The 11,205-nt window shown below is 40.1% G+C and overlaps 1 protein-coding gene across 1 annotated transcript; it reads right to left on the reverse strand.

Annotated features, from left to right (window-relative positions):
- Positions 1 to 538: 538 nt before the first annotated feature.
- YAE1 (YAE1 maturation factor of ABCE1) lies at positions 539 to 7,210 on the reverse strand. Its single transcript, XM_066557305.1, has 4 exons — positions 7,138 to 7,210; positions 5,993 to 6,295; positions 4,263 to 4,384; positions 539 to 3,811 (listed from the first exon to the last, which is right to left on the reverse strand). The coding sequence occupies exons 2-4, from the start codon at positions 6,107 to 6,109 to the stop codon at positions 3,388 to 3,390; spliced, it is 663 nt and encodes a 220-aa protein (XP_066413402.1). The 5' UTR covers positions 6,110 to 6,295; positions 7,138 to 7,210; the 3' UTR covers positions 539 to 3,387.
- Between the last annotated feature and the right edge of the window lie 3,995 nt (positions 7,211 to 11,205).

Consider the following 11,205-nt stretch of genomic DNA (forward strand, 5'->3'; position numbering starts at 1 on the left):
TACACATCTACCTAACAGCAATCAGTGCTTCTCTTCAGAAAGTGAGTTATATATGGCATGTCTACAACACTGACTCTGGCTTGTTTTCTGAACAAATTCCAAGAGAGTGAGTTGTTGTGATACATGAACATAGGCTAGACAAACTGATTCAGAACAGTCTAAGAGCACTAAGTGATTTGGCATAAGCTAGTACACATCTATTATCTGTTTGATGACAACAAAACCAATGCAGGTTGGATTTTGAACCTGAATTTAAATAAAGTACTATTTTTGGAACCAGGTTAAGAGTGGGAAAAAAACTCCTCCAGTATAGACAGTGTTTTAGAAAAGACACCTTCTGTACCTGTGTTACACAAAATATGAAGGTTACAATTACAAAACTCAAGAAGAATTAATATATTTCAATATTCTTAGTTTTGGTTTTCACTAGAAGTACCCTTATGACTTTTTTTGTTTACCAGATTGACCAGACTGAAAGACCTCCCACATTTCAGTCAAAGCTTCTGTGCACACCTAACTTCAAAGACTCAGCACTAAATTTCAGTGTGTCAACATATATTTCTGGTACAGCACATGTAGTTTGTATTATGGTTACAAAGTAACACCAGGTTGTACAAGACAAAACCAGAATGGAGTTAATGCTGGTTTTCATTCAGGTGTCAGCCACAGTTTAAAAAACAGAAGTACTTTAAAGAACATCGTATAATGTCTGTAGTTGTGACTAATGTGTCATTTCCTTCTTCAGTTGCATGTCAGTCCCAGTTGTCATGAGAGCTGTTTTCAGGAACGCTGCCAAGGTGAAAGCTGACAGTGAAACACAAGATATGGACACAGAACAACCTGGACCACAACTGGAGCAAACTACAAATTCTGACAGTCTCAAAGAAAGCCCTTCTGGTGCTAGTCAGCAAGACTGGGCAGTGAAAGATAAGCCAAATGATACAGAGAGTACAGAAGAAAATCTCTCTACAGCCAAGTCGGAAACTGTAGGTGATAACATGGAAAAAAAGTAACCCCTCACTGTGCACTGAAACCTTGTGGAGGAAAGTAATTCCATAGCTAGTACAGAAGCTGATGTAACAATCAAAAAACCTGATCGTTTTATAAACAAAAATGAAGCCTACTTAGTAATTTGTGAATGGTATCTCCTCTTTGCAAACTTTTAAATATGGGAAAGTAATTCCCTTGAATCTGCATTTTAAAACATCCAAATCTGTAAAGTCTAACACTGTTCTATTAACCTTTATTTTGTCTTGTTACTGAAAGCCTAAAAAATCATAGTGGTAAACAAGATTCCCTCTAACACTGTGTTTTTTATTGTTAGAAGGTAAGGCATTACTTTATTCTTGGTCAAGAGATATGTGTTCCTGACAAAGTTCCAGCTTCAATGCTGATCCTGATACAAAACTTTTTTGCTTATTTATGCATTTTTTGCGAACTAAGACATTAATGTTCATTGGTTTAATTTACATAATTCTCTTCATGAATTAGTATTCTACCCCCTATTAGTTATTTATTTCTTTCTCTTCATGCTAATCTGGTCCACATCCTTTATTCCTTCTTTTATCTTTTTCTCCAACTTTCCAGGCCTTAATCTCCTCCATATCTTCTGGTTACTCTAATGTCCTTGAAGGGCCATAAATTTAAGATCCCAGATGCCCAATCTTCAAATTCCTTTGCTTTGTTCATTGAAGATAGTCAGGCTTAGGTTTAACAAACTCAAGGTTTCAGTGATTTAATGATCAAAGTAGGTCTGTGAAGAAACTTAACTGGTGTTGGCTAAAAGTGGGCACTGCTTACAATTAGTTAAAACAACTAATTAAAAATTAGTTAGGAAAATTATATATATATTCCAACACTTTCTGCACCATATTCTACCAGAATTTGGAAGAAATCTGTGTTTTACATGATACAGTCTATAACACAATGCAGGCATTTGAAGAAAAGTAATGTTTATCCCTGTCAATATTATGCTAAATAAATTGAAAAAAGTTACTTGAACAATTTTTGTAAATACACAATTAATGCAGATACCCCTTTGTCCACTGTTTCATAAATGCATTCAATCTAAGACTCTGAACTGCAGTTCTGCTTACCACTAAAGAAGAAGAGGTACAGAAAGGAAACCAAAATTACAGTCTGTCAACTCTAACAGGGTAATGGAGTCTTTAGTAAGAATGTTGTATAAACTCAGGCTCTGAAAAACAAGGAATTTTTGCCTTAGATTTTTTCTGCCTTTAAGTATGAAATGGCTTTGTGTGTCTTTTTTTTTTTTTTTTTTTAATTACAGTTTACTGTTCAAAATCTTACTTTGCCTAGGTCTGGACTTCCTTTGTCTCCAATATGAACAAGTTACAGGAAACTTCCAACAAGTAAGCTGGGAACTTACTATAAATCAGTTTAATTAATGTAAAACAGAGGCATTTACAAAGAAAAAACTTTCTGAACAGAGCAATTTACAGCTACAGTGAAGGGAAGCAATGGGAAAGCAAGTCAAATATAGAATAGTTACTGAAATACAAAATGATCAGAAATAGGCATGTGTGGCTGATGTGTTTCTAAGAGGTAGTGAATAAGCTTGGCTTCCTTGAAGAGTTTGAGAAAAACATTATTGGAATGCGGGAAAGAGTTTAGGCTAGATGGATTGACAAAATAAATACAAAAATAACAAAAGGATGTTCATTAGACTGGAAGCATGTTTAGTGTGGTCTGACATGGTAAGAGTAGATGTCTAAAAGTAAAACAATGAATTGTCAGCAATTCTGTATTTGAAGAAAATGGTATGTTTTCAGCAAAAGTGACAAATATAACTATACAAGGAGGGAAAAATAGTTTTTAACCATGAAAGTGCATTGCATCATGGGTAGAAAAGATAACACATAGAATTTGACAAAACGTGACTAGAGAGTCACAGCACTCTAGGAATCAGCAGCATATCATGTTCTATTTTGCACACAGCATATCATCAACAGCAGCTTATTCTGCAAAAACACTGACCATTTCCAGAGCACTGAGCAGTTATTCTTTTGATATTGCAGGGGACCAATTTAGAGGGGCTACTTAATGGACCCGCCTCATTTCCAAGCTACTGCCAAGAAAAAAATGAGGGTGAAATGGGACCTCCTGACACAAAACAGAAACATGTTTAGCAACTCTTTGTAAAGCTTTAAAGTCACTGTCCCTTTCTGTGAATGTTACTTTTAAAGCTGAAAGTGAAGGGTTTGCCCAGAGCCAAAATCATGGTGAGGATTTACAAAAATGACTTCTACTATAAAGCATCCAAATTAGATTTTCCTAAAGCAAAAGTGATGCATCAGCCTGTACATGGCCCACAAACTAAGAATCAAAATCCACTGTGATAGTTTTAAGTACCCTGAGACAGAAAAACTAATGTTCCAGTTGCTGGACATGATGGAGTACATCCAGTGATAAGCCCAGTTGCTCTACTAACCAAACAGTCTGCATTTTAACCCAAGCAAGGGTTGACTTTTCAGGATCTGTGCAGAGGTTTGCCTTGCTGCACTCAGACTGCAAGGAACCAACCTCACCATTATTTCTACAAATGTTTTCACCGGAGCTGCCACAGTCATTGTGTTTTCCATCTTTAACTTCCCTGTACTCTGTCCCAGCTGTGTGATTAAGGTCCATGTCCTGAACCGAGTCTAAAATGTGTCCAAGATGTGGCTGTTCTTCAGTAGAATTCAGATACTTAAGCACATCATCTTCATGCTTTCCAACCATATCAAGAAGATTATTTATCATACTTAGAGCAGAATCATGTCCATTAAAATGACACCAGGATAACAGAGCACTGAAAAGTGAACAACAACAAAAGTGATTATACTTATCTACGTAGATCTCCGCTTGGTGGAGGTAGATAGACAGCAATGTGACAAGATATCTATGCATCATAAATACATTTATGTATAATTCACGATTTATGGAAAATTCAGGCAGTAGAACTAAATATTAAGCTTAAATACATAGATTCAGACAATTTTGGAAGAATAACTGAAAGAGAATTTTTAGAAATTATACTTCTACACCCAGGTAGGCATTCCCTGTTCTCAAGATGTGGGAATTCTCAGGTTGCTCACTTCAGACAGTTTCAAAATGTGGGGTGGTTTTTTTGGGTTTTTTTTTTTTTTTTGTTTTTTGGTTGGTTGGTTTTGGGTTTTAATTAAACAAACAAAAACCTGTATGTGTGTTCCCCTGTTACACACTCTCCACATATACTTGACCTTAAGGAGTTTGTAACCTACTTCAGGGTTCCTTTGAACTGGCCACATGTAATCATCAGCTCGGCACCGTGTCTGTAACCTTCATTAAAGCCTGTCTGGAGTGCAAGTTCTTTCCCAGCCTCAATTCCATCCCTATAGCCTTCCTGTAACAAAAGCAGTGAAAAAGGTTGCTCAATGTCACAACATGACAAAGTGGACCTCCAACAAATACATAACAATAATAATAAAAAAGTTTAAACAAGTATCACATCTCTTAAGTTACAGCTTCTATATCTGAACATCCTTCACCGCTACACCCCCACTGCCAAACCAAAACATGCTTGTTGCAGTATACTATGATTTACTGACCTGTAAGATGCAGTTTTTTACTTTTCCCAAAAGGATTCCCAGAAAGTGAGAAAAGAGGGAAACTTCTTTTAGAAAGATCAAAAAAAACCCCCATGTTTGCTTTTAATGATTACCAACTGCTTTGTGAGAAATGGACTTAGAAAAAAGAAGTGTATGTGGTACTTCTATCTAAAAAGATATGCAGGCTGCCAATCTTCCCCTTTAGCAGAAGTACTCTTCTATCTGTAATCCATCGACATGGAATCCATTTATTTTCACAAAATTAACTGCTGAGCATTGCTCCTTTATTTGCTGGACCTCACTCCATTCAAGAGTTATACCAGAAAAAGAGAAGGTGATTGGTGATAGACTGAGTCATATATAAATACACTTAACACGGGGACTGCTTTCTTTAAGTAAACAGCTAATGATCGTAATGCAAATTACTTTCTTTATATTATAACAACATTACAAGATTAATAGAATAATTCCTAACTTTTTTTCATATCAAAATTACAAGCTACAAAAGTGAAAACTCCTATTTGCTCATGGTGGGCTTGCTAGAAAAGCGGTCTGGAACACAAAAATTTATTTTGCCCAACATAGAACTCTTAACTTCAATAACACCTCATGATTTTGCAGTATCTACTCAAAAATACCAGAAGGATTTCTGTAAGAACACTAAACAGTTCCTTAAGAAAACCAGTCTTTTCATGGAACTCAGATGAAGGAAAACTACACTGGGTCTGCTGTAATACCATTCCTCATCAACTGCCTACACAACTGTTTCCATCCATGTTCTTCAGCCAAATGCTCTCAATTGTGAGCAGAGGAGGCCCACTCTGCATGACACAGTTATCTGTCAAACTCATCTGTTTATGAACTTGCTTTGTTCCCTGCAGAACTGCAGACAGGCAACGGATGTGGAAAGCAGCTTTCAGAAAATGGGTATTTCACTTGGAGAATACATCAACCAAAGATCTACACAGACCACAACGCCCAAGTGTGGTTGCACGTGGGGTCACACATCTTACATTCTGACTGATAAGCAACTCTACTCAAAACCCCAAACGTCTCACATTTATTAGCACTGTTCAGCTCTGTTGGCCTACATTTAATAGGGGTATACCTACAAGTACAAAGCAAGTAGCTTGCATCACAATTTAGCACTGCCTTTTATAAATGCACATGGTTGTGCAGAAGGAGTCAATGTCTTTAGGCAAAACAGTACTTTCCTCTGGTGACTACTAAGTAGTGTTTATGTACATTTCTGCCATATTTTCCTATTCAGAAGAAAGTACACCACAATAACTTTTAAGCAGCTAGTTTTACTTTTCCCTTTAAGTCATTCACATGTATATTGAGTTAAATGTCAGTAAATCTAAAATGCAAAAAAGTATATTAAATAATTTTTACAAAAATACCTTCAATCTCTTTCTCATAGTGCTGTTCCATTCCTTCTGTAGTAGATACATTTCATCTGCATCTTCATCAAATATATCCTCACTGGATTGGCTGACTGCTACTTGTACCCAGGACATAATAGCAGTGCCCTATGGCCCCTGTTTATGTGGTAAAAAACCACTTAGAAACTCTCAGAAGTGCTTCTGGTGAAGTGTCAGATTAGAAGTTGGCAAAAAACTGTGAGCTCTGAAGAGAAGCCAGATATGGAGCTGATTATTCAAGCTGTACATGGGAACTTGGTGCTGTGTGCCATTGGGGTGCATCTGTCAAGAAAAGGAAGCCAGATCATAGTTTGTAAAGTAACTTCTGAGATATATTAGGGCAACTTATGATAGTTCCTCCCCATCTTACGGCACTGACACACATATGGATGCCAACGCAGCATTTATGAATACTGCCAGTACAAGGACAGCTGGCAGAAACAACCTTATGACTTACTTCCAACAGCGGCTGACAAACAGTCCCATACAGCCGCCACGTGGTGCCCTAAAACAAGCTGTATGTATACACACAACTTTGTGTATTTGCACTGTGTACACAATTTACTGCACGCAGGTTAATATTTGCAGTTAATAACTGGGAAGTACTTTCACCTTTGATTTACAGTTTTCTGATTATGCCAAATACTTAACTATCCTATAAAACAGAAGCAGTCCTTTCTATTTTGAATAAAGAATTAGCAAGTGCTGCTGCAGTGGAAAGGCGAAATTTTTGGGTTATTTAATGTTTCCCTATGACGAAAACTTTGAGAAGCGTCCTACAACTAATTCATTTGCCTCTAAATTGTTAGAACACACCGACACTTCCTTGCGGAAACACCGGCGGCTCTCAGAGAACCCAGGGCTCTGGGACACAACCGGCTGGGGTCCTGCAGCCTGCGGTGAGCAAGCGGGGCATCGCCCAGCCCCACAGCCGGCCCGGGCCGCAGGGAGGGCCGGGCCCGGCCGCCATTTCACGGCCGCGCATGTGCCCAGCTGGCCAGAAGAGGCCGCGCTCCGGGGAGCCTTCCTTCTGCCCCGCCCAGCCTCAGACGCTGCCTCCCCTCGCCTCGCCGTTCCGCGCTGCTCGCACAGCCACCGCCGCCAGCCCGGCCCCGCACACTGACCCTCAGCGCAGCCGCCGGCACCCCACGCCGCGCTCGGCCATCTGCACTAAGGGCAAAAGGACGCCGGCGGAAGTAATTGGGAGCGACAGCCATGACGTCAGAGCCCGTCGGAGACACTGGAGGCGCCATCTTGAGTGAGGGCGCAGCTCCCTCCAGTGGCTCCGCCCTGCCCTGCCCGGTCCTGCCCGGGGCCGCCGGGCGGCAACGGGGCGGGAGCTGTTGCCGCAGTCGGGATGCCCTTATTCCATCATCACCTCCCGCGTTCTCAGGAGGGAGCGGCATGTGGCTGCCTCGGCCTTCCACAGTGACCGCCGGACAACCCTAGGTCAACGCATTCCTCGGGGCACGAAGGTTTCATCGTCTTTTCAGTTATAAACGGTGGACTTTAGAAAAAAAATCTGCCTTGTTAATTTCAGAATCGTCAAGCACTTTATGTGAAGCATGCCCTTAAGCTATCCTGTATAAGACCCAGGTAGTACAATGAGAAATCCTTTTTAATATGAAAGATGCCAGCAGGAGTCAAGTGTTTCATTGCTGACTTTGACTAGAGAAAACAGGAATATCCTGTTGACATAAATGAAACATAAGTACAATAACGTTGGTGCATGCTGCATTTGGCTTATGAGCATAAGTTTAAAGCTGATTAATCTTCATGAAGACACAATACATCAAGCTTGAATTCAAGCTGCCTGCTTGTCCAAATTGCCAGAGACTGTTCAGTAAACGCCGCCGTGCGCTGAGTGCCCTGCGGGCCCCTGGCAGCCGGAACATCCGAGGGGCCGACTCCCCGATTCTCCAATTCCCCGTGGGACCACACTCCCCACAGCCGCTTACACGTGTTGGGTGTCCCGTTTCCTGTCCCAGGGGTGGCTGGTGACATTCCTTACAGCTGGGCTTGGGATGCTGCACGGACAGCATCAGGGCCTGTCTGAGCTCTGCAGGGAGATGCACGAGCGTGCGCTGCAAACTGTGCAGCCGCTGCGCCCCATTCCCTCAGCCCTTCTGCTCTGCAGATAGCATGTCCTCCTGCTTCTGGCCCATCTTGGATGCTCGCTGATGGTTGAATGCTGAGGTAGGAGTAGCCAAGTAACCAAATATGTCTAGAAATTCGTGTGTCAGGTGTCAAAATGACACCGGTGCTTCTGGATGGCCACAACTGCCTATTTGTTCCTCAGCAGTTACTACACATGTCAATGATTGCTGATTTCCTGGCCCACTGTGAGAAATAGCTACTCACTTTTCATAGTTTAGGAAGGTTTATTAAACCTTATCAAAAATACAACAGATGACTGAATAAAGAAAAAAGGTTATGGCACTGGGAGCAAAATATTTTCTCCGCCATATGCTCAGCTCCCCTTACAATGGAGGTTTTTTCCTTTTTAACCCTTTAACCCCTCCTAAAGTTCTGTCCATCAACCCCTTCTTCACTGTCCAGTGGTAGAGATCTCTTCCTCAAATCCTGATTGAAGGTCAGATGTTGCCATAGTGACAAGCCAGCCCTCCCAGATGTCCCAATTCTAGCTGTCCCTTGATAACCACATGAGGGGGTACAACATAACTATAAATCTATAAATCCCTTCTGGCAACAAAAACTTTAACTGGTCACATTGACACTTAGCAAAAATTCACCAGGTGGAAACAATTCTTCATCTGGCAACAGCACTGTTAAACTTGGGTTAACCCTTTGCCTATCATCTTCTGCTCTGTCTCATCAGAGGCAAGCAGCCTCTTGCTCTTCTGGAAAAGATACACAGGTCATGGCTCAGGGAAGCTATGAGTTTCCCATATTCACACTATCAGTTTAAATGTCTTAAATTTAACAAAGTTGATCATCCCACACAGATGTTTAAGAATGAGTCTTTATAATTGTGAGGGAAAAAAAAAAAGAAATCTTTCTATTATTAGTTGTGGTTGAGTAATTAGGTGAATCATTGTATATATAGAGCAACATTGTTGGGATATGAAGTACAGTTGCAACTTGAAGACAATTGATTCTATGTTGATGGTGGCCTGGACAGGAGTGCTGGGATTGAGGGTGAGGTGCGATATCTCGGGGTGTGGATGTTTTCCACACTTATGTGTGTTCTAAATGGGACAGTGTCTGTGTTTTATGGTGACACTGTCAAGATATATAACAGAAGATCAAAACAGGAGAGCAATATTTCACTGGCTAAAAGCCAGTTCTGATATTTTTGCACAATAAAGTTGCCTGAAATTGTGAAAAGCAAAGTAGTTGACTTGTGACCCATTGTAAGGTTTGCCAGTGCCATATCTAAGTTTAAAACTGGGCTAATTTTAGGCTTAGGGTATCTGATGTACCAAAGGTACTTCTGGAACATGAACATGCATGTCTCAGCAGTTACTTCCTGCTTTCCTAGTGTGATGGGAGAGCTTCTAGAGGGGTCAGTACACAGTCAGAGCTTAGTAGTAACAAGAGATTTCAGGAGATCATCACACAGGAATTCTGCCAGCTTCATCTTAGCAGTATGGTTTGCCATTAAGCAATCAGCCCCGAGTGATCCCCAAAAGTGAACCATATTAGCATATTGTCATAGGGTGGTTTTTGCACCTTTGCGCCATTTTTACTGTATATAATACTTCAGATAAAGCATTGCTCCTATTCAGATCATTATTATACAGCTTTGTCTCTCAAACAGAAATGGGTGGGAGCATCCATTAGATTTTGTCATAATGCAGATGCCTCAAGAATTCAAGCTTTTTTGAAGGGTGGTTGATTACCTTGGCCAGGACTTGTATATGGGCCACTCTGTGGGGCAGGTTCCTTTCATTCTCACTACAGCAACTTCTGTTGCTGTGTGATGTTGTCTCTGGCAGAATTGAATAAAGCCTTGTGAAAAGACCCAGGGCAGAGGACTATTTACACGGTAAATTGTTCTTCAGTATGTACTGCTTATGGACTGACAGAGCCGTGTTTCATTGACTCCAACTTTGGGAGTAATATAATTCTTTTAAGAAATCACAGCTCTTAAATGGTATTTGGATAAATTTCACCAACATTTAAATCATTTAAACATTTAAATGTTTACTTGTCTTCTATAGTAAACAAGATAAAACATAATGAAAAAGAACAAGCTATCAAAATGTGAGGAGAATGGAAACTGTCAATATTTAATAAACATGGTATATGCATTGTCACCAAACATTACACAATGTTTCTGAAGAGCCTTAAACCATAAGTCTCTCCCAAAATGTGTACATATTCTATGGTCAGGTCTGTAGTCTTTTCCAGGTATCTGTCTCTACTGCCTAGTCAAATTCTAGGCTCTTTTCCATTAATATCATGATAAGAGGGCATTGGTAGGACTGCCTACAACAGCATCAAGAAAGACATACTCACGTCTCTGTCTCTGTCCTGATCTTGGATCTGTGCATCTTTTCTCCATTCATGGGGTTGTGCACTGCTGGCTAAATTTCAATAATAATACAGTGACCTACAGCACATACTTTGCTACCACAGAGAATGAAACAGTGAGCAAACAGGTTAAATGCAAGGTCATAGGCTTAATGAGGTTTTAAATATTGCAGCTCACAGCATAGGAGACTATAATGCCCCTAAATTGAAGAAGAGGATTAAAATAAACTTCTAGGATCAATGAGTATTACCAGGGCATGGTAATAAACCTACACTTCTGTATTTTCCTGTAATACCTCTCATGCAGGGTATTAATACAATTTACTAGTGAATCCCTGTCACCCTCTTCTGATGAAGGTAACTAATACATATGAATTACTTCTCTGCTTTTGTGAAATCACTTCTCTCTTCTTCAATAGTATACAATAATATTGCAACAACAACTCTTTGGGTCAAAATGTCACATTTAATGTGAGAAGAAAATGGAAGAATATGGAAAAGAATGTATCAAAGGTGAATGTCTAACATTCACTTCCAAGCACCACAGGAGTCTTAGTAGCTCTTTTGCCATTACTTCTTACACAAGTATTTTCAAGGGAGAAGATACTTTTTCTACCTCTTACTTCACCAGTATGACCAAAGCAACAGAATTTTGATAGTTAAATATTACAACAGGACAGTTTTCTTATTTGCAG

Source organism: Molothrus aeneus, chromosome 1 (genome assembly GCF_037042795.1).
Source record: "Molothrus aeneus isolate 106 chromosome 1, BPBGC_Maene_1.0, whole genome shotgun sequence".
In the NCBI taxonomy this organism is placed as follows: domain Eukaryota; kingdom Metazoa; phylum Chordata; class Aves; order Passeriformes; family Icteridae; genus Molothrus; species Molothrus aeneus.